Source organism: Pelophylax lessonae (genome assembly GCF_965119305.1).
Source record: "Pelophylax lessonae genome assembly, chromosome: 8".
Lineage (NCBI taxonomy): Eukaryota > Metazoa > Chordata > Amphibia > Anura > Ranidae > Pelophylax > Pelophylax lessonae.
In genome coordinates this window covers 220462325-220480190 of record NC_138775.1, presented here as the reverse complement: position 1 = coordinate 220480190, position 17866 = coordinate 220462325, and the positions used below count along the sequence as shown (strand labels likewise).

At 37.7% G+C, this 17866-nt stretch overlaps 1 protein-coding gene across 1 annotated transcript in view; it reads right to left on the bottom strand.

Annotated features, from left to right (window-relative positions):
- LHX4 (LIM homeobox 4) overlaps positions 1-12646 on the bottom strand; it is a 110910-nt gene extending 98264 nt beyond the window's left edge. The window contains exon 1 of the mRNA XM_082265271.1: positions 12487-12646. Coding sequence (XP_082121397.1) covers positions 12487-12562 — 76 coding nt within the window. The 5' untranslated portion in view covers positions 12563-12646. The remainder of the gene's footprint in view (positions 1-12486) is intronic.
- Positions 12647-17866: the final 5220 nt, after the last annotated feature.

The following is a 17866-nucleotide window of genomic DNA, read 5'->3' as shown; positions in this document are numbered from 1 at the left end:
GCCTGTCCAAATGTCAAGGGTGAGGGGTGAGTGAGCCGGCGACGGGTGTGCGGGCTGGTGTGTTTCGGGGGGGGGGGGGGGGGGTTATGGTGTGCAGCCTGGTGTTGTCTGGGGGGTATGGTGGGGTCCGTCTGACGCCCCCCCCGGCCCATGGAGCACCAGTCCCCACTGCCAATGAGATAAGTTAATTGTTAGATACACTTTAAAGGAAGCCTGTACTGAGACAATATGTAGGCTCCCATTGCTGACCTATCTTTTTGAAAGTGCCAGCTGCTTCAATAAACTCTAAATCACTACCAAAAACAAGTATGCAGGTCAGGAGTTCTGACTCAATTTTGACTTTCCAAGCTGCATCTTTGTCTCAGGAAGCCAGAGACGATCAGTCAAAGAAGGCAATCCAAAAACTGTTCTCAGTAAATTTTTCATATTAGGCCTCATACACATGAATGGTAAGAGGCTGAAGATATACCCAGCATAAAATTCCAGGCATTTCCTGTGCTGGGAGAGCTGGGGGAGCCACATACAACCTGCCATACAAATAAATCGCTGTACGTGGCCTTACTCTTGTAGCCGCCGGTGCATATGGCATATTCCCCAAATGCAGAAGTTACGCATTTGGTTGATACATCATAGGTGCATGTGCAGATAAACACTGATGCACAGAAGCATTGGTATTTACAAGATTACTGCTACATACAGGCACAAGGAAAAGCCTGTAATTTTACCATGGACATATTTTCAGCCTCCCACTGTCCATGTGCATAAGGCCTAACATGTATCCAGAAATTGTATGATTACAAATAATTAGTAAAAGACATGCACCAGTAAAAACAAAATGTTCAGATGTGATCTCCCCTAATTGTATTTCTATGTGATGCTTGGCCAGTGTTGTGTGATTAAACTGGCTGGTTTGTTTGGTAATATTTATGCAGTCATATGAATCTTTTTATAAAAATTCTCAAATCTGTTTTGATCCTAAAATCATTCTGCTGTGTCCATACCCACCTAATCTTGAGCCAACGATGGCTGAACAACACAGATGTCAGTGCCAAAGCAAAACTGGGACTCGGGTAAAAGTGATTGGTTGAAAACGCGTGCACCACAGAGAAGGGGGGGGGGGCACAAAGTCTCTTTGATCACCTGCTCCTAAACTTAGGAGGAAATTGTAGCAAAAAAACAAGATCACTTTGTCCACCAAGAATGATTGTTCTGGGTGGTTCAGGGGTCCTATCAAAGCTACATCATGATCAATGGTTGAATCAGAAAACTACCATAATATCTGTGGGCGAATTAAATGGCGGGCAATATTAACATTAACATAAATAGTTTCTGAAATAAAATTTAGCATATCTAGCAAACAATATTTTTTGACAGTGTCAATATAAAAGACAAAGAATGTTTTCTCCTAATATTCCATGTTGGTAATGTGCTTACATATGCACCCCCCTCTCAAAGAGCAGCTTACTATATATTGTCCCTAACACGCTTGAGCCAGCTTTGGATAGAAGCCAGTTACCCATGTTAATCTATCAGAATGTTTTGGGCAGTGGAAACCTGTATAGGGAGAGGATATATTATTACAGATAGGAGGAGATTTCTATTACAGACAGATAGGAGAAGATTTTCTAAAACTGGGGCACTCAGAATCTGTTGCAGCTGTTCATGGTAGCCAATCAGCTTCTAAATTCAGCTTGTTCAGTAAAGCTTTGACAATACAACCTGAAAGCTAATTGGTCTCTATGCAGAGCTGCACCAGATTTTGCACTCCCCAGTTTTAGTAAATCTCCACATAGTGTCCCAGGAAGGTTTCAAATCCATGGCACAGTTTAGTGGCAAACCACATCATGGCAAGACAGCTAACCATTTAACTTTCTTTGCTGTCTAAATGATTACTAATACAGTGGAATGTGGGATATTACTCATTACTTATACAAACTTAGAATTATTAGAGTCAATAAATCTTATTCCAAAGCTCCTAACTGCTGTATACAGAAGAACATACAGTTAGTATTTCTACCATAAAGCATTTCTTAAGACTATGTAAAGCCATTTTTGAAATTTTAGTTATGCAATGCATATGAAATTATTTAGACCTCTGTCATATTTGTTTTAGTGTCTGTGTATTTAAATTCTGTCCTAAAAACACAACAGGAGGAAAGTGGAGATGTCCCCAAAGCAAAGAAAATTTACCTCTTAGGCAGTTGTCCCAGAAAAAGGTGACCCCCATTGGAATATAATTTCCTGGCCCGAAGTCAATAGTCACCAAGACAAACGGAGGGGTTAATTATCCCCAGAATGGACACAAATGGCAATAAAAATATAAAGGGGGCTTTAACATGTTCTCATTATTTTAACAACTAAAATGAAAAGTTTTGGTTTTACATACAATTTAATTTTGGCTCACAAAGATCAGTTTCAACAATAAGTCATATTTAGTAAAATCATATTTTGCTTTTTAAAATGTTTGCAATTCTATTATGCTACACATGTAATTTGCAGACTCCTATCAAACTCAACCTGATTTCAGATGTGCAAGAAAAAAATGGAATGGTAAAGTGTACATAAACCCTTACAATATTTTATATTATTTTCTCCGTTTTGGTCTCTTTTAAAATTGTTTGCTATATGAGTTCCAAAAGTGCAATAAATACCTGTTAATTCTGCTAGAAATCAAGAAAATAACTTGAGTTCCCAGCCTGCACTGCACAGTCTATTAGCATTGTTCCCACTACAGAATGCCTACTATCTGTGTTATGGAGTCAAGGCTATTCAAGGGTGACAGTGCTGCTATTTCATAGCTACAGTACAGTGAGTGAACATTGTCAATCTTAGGACAAGAAATGTGTTGCTGTCAGAATCACCAAGTGAAAATAAAGGAAAGACAAAACCTTACAATGAAGACTAATTCAGCCACTATAATTACATACTGGGAAGCTGCATTATATTACATTTTCTTTCTTCTGAGTTTATATTTTCTTTTATAAAAAGTTTTCATTAAATTATCCTAGCAATATTTAAGACACAACAGTATCACAAGTGTAATGATTTTTAAAGCAGACAATAAATAACACTGGATTTTATTTAGCTAGAATTTAGCTTTAATTGCTATTTTCGAGCCTCAAAAATTGTTGCATAAAAAGCAGATAAATAATAATAATACATAAATAAAAATAAAAATAAAAATACACTTTACTGGTACTACTATTTTTATTATTATTAATAATAATAATAATAATAATAATAATAATAATAATAATAATAATAATGATAAAGATAATGATAATGATAATAATATTAACAGATTGAACTGTCAGTATTCCATGGCATTTATTATATTGGTGGAGCAGCAGGTTAAACCTTTGTCATTGTCAGACACTGGAGAGATCAAGAAATCACATTTCAGCCCCGGGGTCCCTGAGGAAAGGTTAGCCTTTGCCTTACCCAGAGCAACCAATCAGATTCTAGCTATCATTTTTCCTGTGCAGAAAATGAAAGCACCTATCCAACAATATAGCTAGTGCAAGAAAACAGGATCAACCAAAAGCTATAGCAAACAGCATTTGGAGCTCCAACAATTTACTTAGTTTATTTTACATTATTCTGTTCCCCTACCATGAGGTCTCTTCCTCCACTTTTTAATCTCAATCACTTCTCTTTACCTGTCATTATCTGGAGTATTTGATAAGAGAACCTGTCCACTAATATTACATTTTTTTGTTACTGTATCATTACATGCACGCTTGGCTTTGAGTTGCATTCACTAACATCAAAAAAACAACAGTACACGTATTATGATATTATATTTCACTAATTATGTATCAGAAAGGAAAAATAAATTATATAGAAAATGTTATGTGTGTTTTTTTTCCCTACATGGCCCTCTTTTGCTTCTATATTCTGCTCGCCTATTTACTGCATTTTAGTTTCTAATATGGATCATGCTGTTTGTAATACTGGCAAGGTGAAATAGGAGATCGGGGAGTATTTAAGATTATCGGAAATCCCATATTTAAAATATACTTTCAGCTATGAAATGAGACAAACAAACGACGTCTGATATTGTCCAGCAAATAATATTTACTAAAATTGCCGCAGATTATCGCCACTTTCTCCTATCTCAGAGAACTGTTATAAATGAAAAATAAGGTCAATCTATATTCCAGATATACAAAAGTGCACGTCACAATATACAGTGTTTTCCACTATAATAACCACCAGATATCGGTAATGATAACACATATGTTACAATATTTAATAGTAACCATACTATGCCTGGTATAAAATATTATTGATACGGTTGCTGTTAATGTGGGAATTGTTTTCCTAATGGTGTGTATGCATATGATTGGGAAATTCTTTGATTATATTGTTTTTAATAAAATTACTAAATTATAATCACGAAGTGATCAGTTTCTTAACGGGAAAGGTCGTCCGGAATAGTGAATCTGTGCTAATATCAAACCAAACCTAACATACATAATGCAATGAGGCCTATTTATTAAAGGAATGTAATATGTCTGATTATGTTTTGTGAGAACTTTTTATCCATCTTCTATCCATGGCGTCTTGTTCTGACGCCCCTAAATGCACCAAACTGAAACAAGTGCCATACCTAAAAAAAAGTATCCAATAAGTTGTTAAATAATTGTTTAAAATGAGGACCCATTGCAAGCAATAGTTACTGTGCTCTTTGAAGGCAGAAACATAAATTATATCCTAAATACAATGTCATAAAATTATATTTAGCGCTGTACTTTAAAGATATTGATTACAGGACTAGAGGAACTCCTGAAATGTATGGTGAAGCAGCAAATAGTAATGAGGATATAATATTTGTATAGTTGGTTTGTTCATCTATATATAAGTATCTGGTATGCCATCAATTCTTCCCATTCTAAAGTCAACGAATAGAATTTAGAGGAGCAGTAGCTGGTGTCTGGGGAAGAACAGCCTGTGGTCCGGGGCCGGCCGCTGTCCATGGTGCTGATCCGGGCGGCCGCTGTCCATGGTGCTGAATGCTGGCTGGCTGGGTGGGGTGTATAGACTCCAGAATATGTTATATGATAAGTGACTGGTGACATGGGACACTATCCCTGCATGTCTGTGCCCGGGAACACAGCTCTAGAATAGATAATACAATCAACTAATTACTACGACTGATGGGAGATTTAGAGACTGTCAGAGAGCCGCAGAAGATACATCAATCTCTGACTTGTGTGGGAAAATGACTGCATAGAAATATCTCCTTATAAATGCATGTCTATCAAGAATAGATACACTGCAATACACGGGGCGATCCTACATCTATCTCTGGAAGTCGGCTAACAGGCAGATCATAACAGCTCTTCACATGTCAATTATAATCCATCGGACAGCTCTATCTATCTATCTATCTATCTATCTATCTATCTATCTATCTATCTATCTATCTATCTATCTATCTATCTATCTATCTATCTATCTATCTATCTATCTATCTATCTATCTATCTATCTATCTATCTACTAATCTACCCCAATGACAACACCACCATAACTATATGCTATCTATCTATAGATCTATTTTTTGACAGCTACCAAATCTTTCCACCTATATCCTCATAACAGCCCCATGTATAACTATAATCTATCTATCTATCTATCTATCTATCTATCTATCTATCTATCTATCTATCTATCTATCTATCTATCTATCTATCTATCTATCTATCCATCTATCTATCTCAATTAAATCCATAATATTTAATCTATCTATTCATCTATCCTAATGGCAACTCATGGCATAACTATCTAACAACCTATGTTTATGACAGGTACCAAATCAACCTATCTATCCTCATGACAGCCCCATGCATAACTATATCTAATTTATCTTCCTATCTATCCTTCCATCGATCTTCATGCCAGCTGTCCATTCTATCTATCTGTCTGTTTGTCTATCTATCTATCTATCTATCTATCTATCTATCTATCTATCTATATATCTATCTAATCTATATCTATCTATCTATCTATCTATCTATCTATCTATCTATCTATCTATCTATCTATCTATCTATCTATCTATCAAGTTTTTGACAGCTACTAAATCTATCTACCTATCCTGACAGCCCCATGCATATATAATCTATCTATCTATCTATCTATCTATCTATCTATCTATCTATCTATCTATCTATCTATCTATCTATCTATCTATCTATCTATCTATCTATCTATCTATCTATCTATCTATCTATCTATCTATCTATCTCACATTATCTATCTATAGCCCACATTATCTATCTAGCCTACATTATCTATCTAGCCTACATTATCTATCTATAGCCCACATTATCTATCTATATATCATAATCTTTATTCTATCTACTAATATATTACATTGTCAACTCCACACTTAACTATATGCTATCTATCTATCTATCTATCTATCTATCTATCTATCTATCTATCTATCTATCTATCTATCTCACATTATCTATCTATAGCCCACATTATCTATCTAGCCTACATTATCTATCTATAGCCCACATTATCTATCTATATATCATAATCTTTATTCTATCTACTAATATATTACATTGTCAACTCCACACTTAACTATATGCTATCTATCTATCTATCTATCTATCTATCTATCTATCTATCTATCTATCTATCTATCTATCTATCTATCTATCTATTTGTCTATGTATAGATCTATCTATCATTTTCTAGCAATCCATATATTCGCCTGTTTAATTTATTTTACCTGTTTGCTTGCCTGTGTGATCTATCTATCTATCTATCTATCTATCTATCTATCTATCTATCTATCTATCTATCTATCTATATGTTTATGACAGCTACCAAATCAATCTACCTATCCTCACGACAGCCCCATGCATAACTATATGTTATCCATCTACAGTATACATCTAGATATAATCGATGTATCAATCATTTTTCTTTTTCCTTATTTACTAGTTTATCCGCCGTTGTTATCTATCTATTCAGTTCTCTATTCATTTCTGAAAAAAGAAAAATGATAAAGGATATTACGACAGATAACTGAATGAGTAAATGGGAGACCGAGGATGAGGAGGGCTGAGGACAAGAATGGTGGGGACACTGCTGGACAGGTCCAGGAAGAATCCTCTGTCTTATTACACAATTACGGGACTTTTTGCTGTTCCTCCATATTTTGCTCACAGGATAACAATGACATTCCTGAACACGATCTCTCTCTCTCTCTGTAGGAATTAGCATATCACAGAAGTGACAGTTATGTGTAGCGGTCCCTCCCACAGTCCGTGCAGGAAAAGAGCACATGGCAGTGCACAGAGCCGGGCTCCTCTCCTGTCTCCTCTCTTATTGGGACTTATTTATCTGACTCTATGCACAGTCTCTACCAGTGATGGATCTCCTGGGGTCTATAGGTCCTGGCAATGCTTAATATCAACTACATACTGTAAGGAGGACGATGCAAGTCTGAACAAAGACTCAGAATGCTGATGGCCTCAGTATAATTCAATAGAGAGCCACTGAAGGCTGCTGGAGGGGTAGAATAAGTAACAGAAGCATGTGTAGTTAAGATAGATAGATAGATAGATAGATAGATAGATAGATAGATAGATAGATAGATAGATAGATAGATAGATAGATAGATAGATAGATAGATAGATAGATAGATAGATAGATAGATATTATGTGGGCTAAATAAATATTGTCGACTAGATGGATAATGTGGGCTATAGATAGATAATGTAGGCTAGATAGATAATGTGGGCTATAGATAGATATGGGATAGATAGATAGATAGATAGATAGATAGATAGATAGATAGATAGATAGATAGATAGATAGATAGATAGATAGATAGATAGATAGATAGATATTATGTGGGCTAAATAAATATTGTGGACTAGATGGATAATGTGGGCTATAGATAGATAATGTAGGCTAGATAGATAATGTGGGCGATAGATAGATAGATAGATAGATAGATAGATAGATAGATAGATAGATAGATAGATAGATAGATAGATAGATAGATAGATAGATAGATAATGTGGGCGATAGATAGATAGATAGATAGATAGATAGATAGATAGATAGATAGATAGATAGATAGATAGATAGATAGATAGATAGATAGATAGATAGATAGATAGATAGATAGATAGACTGGATGATAGCCAAGAGATAAATCTGTTAACAAGTTGGTATATGGAATATATTAGGGATAGATAAAAAGGCACAGGAAGAATAGTATATATTGCATAGAAAACTTTTTAGATAGACAGAATGATAGATAGATAGATAGATAGATAGATAGATAGATAGATAGATAGATAGATAGATAGATAGATAGATAGATAGATAGATAGATAGATAGATAGATAGATAGATAGATAGATACATAGATAGATAGATAGATAGATCCTCAGTTTCTCTCCAGTTGTAGATTGAAATGTTAGGAAATTCCAGTGAAAGTTATTTTGAAACAAAAGCAAGATTGATGGAAGTTTGAGAACAGAGAAACATTTTGTGATTATCAAGATGGGATGAGGAAATGAAATTGCACGATTTTCAGTAGAGAAATACAATACACAGGCATTAGATAAATAGGCGCATTTAGTAAATAGACAACACAGAAATATTAATGAATAGAGAAGGTAATGGCTGCACTATTGATTGCATCAACGGAGAGATCGATTAATGGGCTAACTAACAATTACATATATGAATTGATAATAATTAGGTAAATGATTGGAGATACATTAAAAGATAAGATATATTAGTCCATCCTCTCTAAAACAGACAAACGTATACTTTCTAAATAGTAAATGTAGTCGTTAGCAGCGTGCCCATGTTTAGTACGTTTATACATGCCTATTTTGTTAAATAAAATAAACAATTATTTATATATCTATATCAAGCGTCTTTTGAATATTTGTGTGTACACTACACACGGACGCTGTTATATATATATATATATATATATATATATATATATATATATATATATATATATATATATATATATATATATATATATATGTTTTTTTTTATATTATTATTAAGCTCTACTTTAGTAATTACAAACAAGTGGCAGTATCGTAGAGGAGCCATATGATACATAAATACATTACTCCTGAGTGAGCCACCTATCCATCATAGTTGCTGAACAGCTGTGTCTAGGCTGGGCTCAGGGGCTGGGAATATTAATGCAGATTTTATAAGCAGAATATTAAGTCTTTCATGTACAGGACAATCCCCTGGAACTCTGCTATACTAGCTTCCAAGAAAATTATATTTTTCTAAATACCTGCAAAGTCCAGGTTCGTTTATATAAGAAGTAAATAAATACTAAAACAAAGCAAAACAAAAATTTAAAAATTGAACACATACACAAATCCGTATAATATAGTAATATAGATAAACAAGACGTATAATGATTGGAGACCATAGATCCATAGACTAAACTCACTCATTCAGTTGTAGCCTACACGCAGTAGGTGCGTATATGTGTGTAAGTAATTATGTACACACACACACACACATATATAATATGTACACACATATATATATATATATATATATATATATATATATATATATATATATGTATATGTATATATATATATATATATATATATATATATATATATATATATATATATAAAACACCACACAGATTACAGCTAACACTTGAAAATAATACTATGCCAAATAAGTAATTCCAAAGGTTCACTTGTATACTTGCAAACACTTTGGCACATCTACACAACACACAGGTATTTGCTTTATGCAATTTAGAAATCCATATCATAATATAACGAAAATATTCCTGCAGTCTAAAAGAGTGAAGGAGATAAAGTAGCACTGAAAAAAACAAAAAACGTTACCATAAAAGATGTAAAACTATTTGTAAAATAGAGCTAACGCAGCAAACAAATGCAATCGAATATTGCATTTAGAAAAGTAATCAAAAGTCAGCTAAGGGAAGAGTGGGTGCCCTCTTGGCCAGCCATCATTATACATGGATGTAAGAGAATATAACAGATGTGGAGAGTGCAGGGCTGGCGGTGTCATAGGGGAAGGGAAGGCTCTCCTTCCAGTATAAGTCATCAGCAGACACACAGAGCAGGCTGAGACAAGGTTCTGTGATATATGGGTGCAGCTCTATACTATTCACCCCGGGTTAATTTCTACGGATATAAGAGAGAATATGATCACTGCACTCCAAGAAACTCATTTCCACCCGGCTCCTCCAGACCAAAATTTCCATTTATCACCTACTTGTCCCAGCAAAGGAGGAGACCAAACTCAGAGATCCCTATGATAATTAATACAGCGCCAGATGTGGGCAAAGGGAGCAACGAGGGGGTTAAATTATGCATTACTTGTCTTATTATTAGGAAAAATGTATTCACATCAATGGCTTTCACTTCAGCAGCAATTAAAATAATTAAACAGCTAGGATTTGCAGTGGTAAATACATATAATGCTAAAGAAATTATTGCTAAAATTGTATTATGATTATTATTATTATTAGTATTATTTTTATTATTGGTAGCAGTAGTAGTATAACAATAATGATAATAATAACAATAGTTGTATGATGATGATAATAATAATAATAATGATAATAATAATAATATTTATTTGAAACGTAATATAAACACTACTGCCCATTACAACCTCAAATCTATAATTTATTTTTCCAGCACAACATGTTTCTAGCAAAAAGCAAAGAAACAAAAGTTTTCACATTTTCTAATTTGATTCAACTGGATAGATAGATAGATAGATAGATAGATAGATAGATAGATAGATAGATAGATAGATAGATAGATAGATAGATAGATAGATAGATAGATAGATAGATAGATAGATAGATAGATAGATAGATAGATAGATAGATATTCCTTATTTTCCTCCTCTTTGTTGTGTTATTTTATTACTATTCTTCTTTATGATCAAAATATCCTCCATATCCATTTCAATTCACAACTATTTGCAAATTTAACAATCACAAGGAAATACTTTGAAGACTCAAGCCAGAACATCTAAAGATTAGAAGAGTAAAATAATTAGAAAATTAGAATAAAAAAAAATTAAAAAATGAATTTAGACCAAATAGAACAGTGTAACTGCTGCTCAGGATAAGCACATGAGCAAAAATACACAAATCTCAGCACCCCAACTATCTCAGAACTCCAATCAGCACCCTCATTTTCCTCCTACTGAACCTGCCTGGCTGAATGGTGGGAGTCGTAGTCTTTGTACCAGACTTCTACAAGCTTCCCTCAACGTTGCAGTTCAATGTGAATGACAAACAGCCGGACAACATCAGATTCATCATCAACATGAAAAGTAATTCTCTAGATTGCTCTATAAAGCTTCCTTATTCCTAAATGATGCTCCTATTACTGAGTAAGCCTGCAATGTACAAAAAGACAGAATTCAATTACAGCAAACATGTTATGCTTTAAAGGACAATAGACTTTATTGTCAGCACCTTGACTTAACCTATTCACCGCCTTTGCACACAATGCCAGTCCTAACTTACAGGACAGTCCATCAGGTTTGGTAAATCTGGTGACCCCTGTCAGTCATTTTATGACATTCCCCTTTCTGGAACAATTTATCAAATCGCAATAAGAAACAACACAAATCACAGCAATAAATGCAATGTCAGAGGATGCAGAATGAGACAATAATAATAATAATGATAATAATAATAATAATAATAAGAAGAAGAAGAAGAAAAGGAAGAAGAAGAAGAAAAAGAAGAAGAAGAAGAAGAAGAAGAAGAAGAAGAAGAAGAAAAAGTACAAAATAAAATAAATACAAAATAGCAATAGTAATAATGATAATATAAAATATATAATAACAATGTTATAAATTAAAATATAATTAAACATTTAAAGATATATATATATACATTTAACATTTAAAGATATATATATATATATATATATATATATATATATATATATATATATATATATATATATATATATATATATATATATGTATATTATTAGCAGCTAATAATAATAGTGTAGAGATGATGAAGCATTTCTGGCAGGATGTCAGGTTTGGGATGGAGCTGGAGAGCAGAGTGTGGTGAAGGGTGTAGCAGGTGACAGGGGACCAGGAAAGTTTGCAGTCAACTTTTATTTTTGATGGGGCAGATGCTTCTTGGGGAGACCCATCCCCATAGTCCTTCTCATCACCCTTACCCATAGTCCTCGGTGTGATGCTGCCCTGGGTACTGGTCACCCCCTGGTCAGGTTGTGACCCCCCCCCCCCCCCCCCCCCAGATCTGATTAGGACATATCAGGGGGTCATAGCATGCAATCTATAGATGGGGAGTTGGGAAGCCTGCATGCCATCATGTCCCAGGGCTGTACTTCACCCTCCCTGCACCATCCCGGCCCTCCATCCTGCCAGATCTCTTTATTATTAAATCAATGGGAGAAGAAAAACGCCTTACGTTGCATTGGCAGCCCGAGGATTTCTGGAAGCCCCTTGACAGGAGCGTCTGTGGCGAGTGCTGAGCTTTGCATCATTTTCTCCGGGCGGTGTGGATGGGATGACGAGGGGTATAGGATGGGATGTGGAGGGAGCAGGCGGCTGTGCTAGAGATTGGTACGGGGGGCGATCGGCTGCTCCGGGCTCGGCATGTGTGGGGCAGATGACAGGAGGGTGTCCCGGATGGAGGGGGTCCTAGAAGGGTGCCGCTGTCCCGTGGTCCCGGGCTCCTGCCTGGACTGATGCTGCCGCACTTCCCAGGCTGAGTGCCGCTTACACCCCGGCCACTTTGATTCATTCACACTGCAGGAGCTGCTCTGACGTCACCGGCCGCCGGGTCACCACGCCTCCCTCGCCAATCACACGCGGAGAGGCGTTCTTGACATCCCCGTAGGTAAGAACTGAGGATGGGCGGGGGCTAACTGGGACGGGGCGCGGCTTGTCTTCCCCACACCCCCACGGGCTCTGAAGTGCAGCGGCAGCAGGTGTCGGAGCTCTCGCTGTAATCCGCTGAGCCCCGCACTGCCCCGCACAGACCCGGATCTACAGCGCCGCCAACAGGCTGCTCTCCGAGCCCGGCACAGAGCGGGAGGACTGATCCACAGCCAATTCTCTCTTCTATATCATAATATCAGTTCATAATGATTCCTCTGCAGTAAGAAGAATAGAACATTCATAGACAAACATTGTATTTCTAAGGATACTTTCCACCTGACCACTCCTGGTCTATATATATATATATATCTATATCTATCTATATATATATATATATATATATATAAATATATATATATATATATACAGGTGCATCTATAAAAAAATATCAGAAAGTTAATTTATTTCATAATTCTATTCAAAAAGTGAATCTCCTATATTATATAGATTCCTCACACACAGAGTGATTTATTTCAAGCAGAGGCATAACTAGAACCTTCAGGGCCCGGTCCAAGAAACCATGAAGGGCCCCCGGACTCCTGGCCGGGGCCCTTCCCTTCAAGTCTGAGGCTCTTCCCACAGATCCTGGGGCCCTTTACTCTCATTGCAGGACCCTTTCACAAGCTCTACAGTGGGCCCCCTTCCTGCCATCTTGGGGCCTCCCCACCGTGGTGAAATGCCAGGGCTTGGTCACAAGTGTGACCTTTGTGATCCTGGAAGTTCACCCTCTGGTGTCAGAAGTTTTTATTTTTTGATATTTTAATTGTATTATTTTTTATCATTTTCATTTATTTTTTTACAATGTCACTGACTATGACTCTGTCCATTCAGAAAAAGAAGGAGCTGGTAAATTACATATTTACTGACCCCTTCCTGGTTCTCTATCATGACACATCCCCTGCTGCAGCTGGCAGGAGAGGGTAGGGAGCAGAGATGTATAGTAACTAAGTAGAACTACTTCACTACTGTACTTAACCGCTTGCCGACTGCGCACAGTATATTTACTGCGGCAGTCGGCCCCGGCCAGGCAGAGTGACGTAGGTCTACGTCGCTCGCCTGTCACTCCTTCCAGAGCCAATAGCGGGCGGGCGCGCGCCCGCCGAGGCGCGCGCCCGCCTCGGCTCGTTCACGGAGGAGTGCGGGAGTGTGACTGGCGGACCCGATGTCCGCCGGTCACACTACGATCGCCGCTACAGCGGGAGAAAGACAGAGCGGCTTGTGTAAACAAGCCACCTGTCAGTTCTCCCTGTGTAAAAGTGAAGATCAAACAGTTCTACTATGTAGAACTGTTGATCTTTGTTTTTACACTAGTAGACCTGTCCCTACACAGTTAGAATCACGCCCCTAGGACACACTTAACCCCTCCCTGTCCAATACTGTTAACCCCTTCCCTGCCAGTGTCATTTTTGCAGTAACAGTGCATATGTATAGCACTGATTACTGCAGTAATGTCACTGGTACCCCCAAAAGTGTCAAAAATGTCAGTCAAGGGTCCGATCTGTCCGCCGCAATGTCGCAGTACCGCAAAAAAAATCGCAGATCGCCGCCATTACTCGTTAAAAAAAAAAACACCAAAAATGACAAAAATCTTTCCCTTTGTTAGTAAACGCGATAACTTTTGCGCAAACCAATCAAAATACGCTTTTTGCGATTTTTTTTACCAAACATAGGTAGCGTAAAACAAATTGGCCGAAAATTTTAAAAAATTTTGATTTTTACATTTTTTTTGGGGGGAATTTCATATAAAAAAAAGTGAAAAATATTGTTGTTTTTGCAAAAATTACGCTCTTTTTTTGTTTATAGCGCGTGATCAAAAAATCGCACAGGTGATCAAATACCACCAAAAGAAAGCTCTGTTTGTGGGAAAAAAAGGACGTGAAATTCGTTTAGGTACAGCGTCGCACGACCGCGCGATTGTCCGTTAAAGTCACGCAGTAAAAAATCGCAAAATAACCCCTGGTCTTTTAGCAGGAAAATCCTCCGGTGGTAAAGTGGTTAAGTACCGAAAGGCGGTATCTGTACTTTCCTGGAGTATAATTTTTTTCTCCTACTTCCACTTTTACTTCACTACATTTTTTTAAATGATTTCAATACTTCTACTTCGATATTTTTTTTGTGCTGCATAGTTACTCGTTACAATTATAAAAATTACCACTGCCAGAACAGTAGATGGCAGGTTTCATGAAGCTCAAAGCATGTGTATTATCACTTTTCAGCGCATATGAAAATAAATGTTACTGTATGTATAAATAAAAGCTGCATTTGAAATAATAAAAAACAATATAATGTTCAAACTTTTGACTTCTTTCTTTAATAACTACATAACACAGTACTTGTACTTTTACTTTCAGTACTCGAGTAGCAAAATTTAAAAAAAAACTACTTGCAGTACTTAAGTACAAAAAATGTTGAATACTTTAGTACTTCTACTCAAGTCACTTTTTGATCGAGCACTTGTTCTTTTTACTCAAGTATGGGTTTCGAGTACTTTATACAACTCTGGTAGGGAGCACAGTCGGGGGGGAGGGGGGCAGTACATTGGGGGGGGGGGGCGGGGGAGCACACAGGGGCCCAGAGACAGCAGAACACAAGTGAACTGGATAGGAGGAGTGGCGGAGGCAGCATGCAGAGGAACCAATCTCCTCCATTTTCCTCCTGCAGCTACAGGAGGAAAAAGGAGGACAGTGATTTCTCTACATGCTGCCCCCACCGCCCCTCCTATCCAGGTGTACAGGGGAGCCACACAGGCCCCCTGGAGCATGGAGGCCTGGTTGAAATTGCAACCCCTGCAACCCCTGTAGTTACGCCCCTGATTTCAAGCATTTCTTTCTTTTAGTTTTGATGAATATGGCTTATAGCTAGTGAAAACCCAAAATTCAGTATCTCAGAAAATTAGAAAATTATGAAAGAATGCAATATTGTAGAGTCATGATGTCACACTCCAATCAGCTGATAAGCTCAAAACACCTGTAAACGATTCCTGAGCCTTTAAATGGTCTCTCAGTCTGGTTTAGTAGGTTACACAATCATGGGGAAGACTGCTGACTTGACAGTTGTCCAGAAGACCATCATTGACACCCTCCTCAAGGAGGGTAAGTCACAAAAGGTCATTGCTAAAAATGCTTGCGGTTCACAGAGTGCTGTATCCAAGCATATTAATAGAAAGTTGAGTGGAAGAAAAAAGTGTGTAGAAAAAGGTGCACGAGCAACAGGAATAACCACAGCCTTGAGAGGATTGTGAAGCAAAGGCCATTTAGGAAGTTGGGGGAGATTGACAATGGCTGGTGTCAGTGCTTCAAGAGCCACCACACACAGACAAATCCAGGACATGGCTACAACTGTCATATTCCTTGTGTCAAGCCACTCCTGAACCAGAGACAAAGTCAGAAGTGTCTTACCTGGGCTAAGCAAAAAAAGAACTGGGCTGTTGCTCAGTGGTCCAAAGTCTTCTTTTCGGATGGAAGTACATTTTGCATTTAATTTGGAAATCAAGGTCCCAGAGTCAGCAGGAAGAGTGGAGAGGCACAGAATCCAAGTTGCATGAGGTCCAGTGTGAAGTTTCCACAGTCTGTGATGATTTGGAGAGCCGTGTCATCTGCTGGTGTTGGTCCACTCTGTTTTATCAAGTCCAAAGTCAGCGCAACCTTCTAGGAGGAAATTCTAGAGCACTTCATGCTTCCCTCTGCTGACCAGCTTTATGAAGATGCTGATTTCATTTTCCAGCAGGACTTGGCACCTGCCCACACTGCAAAAAGTACCATTATCTGGTTTAATGATCATGGTATCACCGCGTTTGATTGGCTAGCAAACTCGCCTGACCTAAACCCCATAGAGAATCTGTGGGGTATTGTCAGGAGGAAGATGAGAGACCAACAACAAAGGAGAAGGGCGCAACGACCTAGTGCATTACCACTAAAAACGTTTATTAAAATGATAAGGGGTATAAATAATACTCACAAAACAAGTGTGGGTATAACACATAACAGCATAATAAACACAAAATCCCCAAGGTAGCCAAGATACTGCGCGGTGCTGGATACCATGCAGTGAACCGCATAAGTCTGCTCAAACTAGGCTGACGCGTTTCGAGGGCTTTAAAAAACATAGATAAACACATTGTTTTTAAAACAATGTGTTTATCTATGTTTTTCATTTTATTTTATTCTATGTATTTAAATTTTTTCAATTTTGGTGTTTCAAAAGCTGCTTTTCTCAAGTGCTGCTGTTACGATCTGGTACTGGCAGGGGGCTGGGGGAGGCTGCTGATGTCAGCGGTTGCTCATTTTATCCCCCTCCTGTTGACCTATTGCCCCCTGTGGGGTGGGACAGAAGTGGGTGGAGCTAGTCCTCCCTATAACCCCTGGCCGCTGTAGCATGAGGTTCAGCAACACTTCTTGGCTCTGAGGAAGAGGGTTCGCCCTCGAAACGCTTCAGCCTAGCCTGAGCAGACTCATGCGGTTCACTGCATGCTATCCAGCACTGCACAGTATCTTGGCTACCTTGGAGATTTAGTGTTGATTATGCGGTTATGTGTGATACCCACACTTGTTTTGTGAGTATTATTTATACCTCATCATTTTAATAAACGCTTTTAGTGGTAATGCACTAGGTCAGTGCGCCCTTCTCTTTTGTTGTTGTTTTCTAGTGTGTTTCTTATACCCTTGATCCTGAGGGGGCGGCAAGACCACAAGCTACACCTGTTTAAGTCCACCTGAAACATCTTTTTTTCCCTCCATCATACATCGCTTGAGCACAGGAGAATTGTTGTACATTTTGGAAGATAAGAGACACCAGACTCAACAATGCAGACGAGCTGAAGGCAGCTATTAAAGCAAAACAATAAGGTGATACCACCCTTCTCCTGCGCTTAGAATCCAAGCTCCCCGACCGCACACCGCGAGACTTAC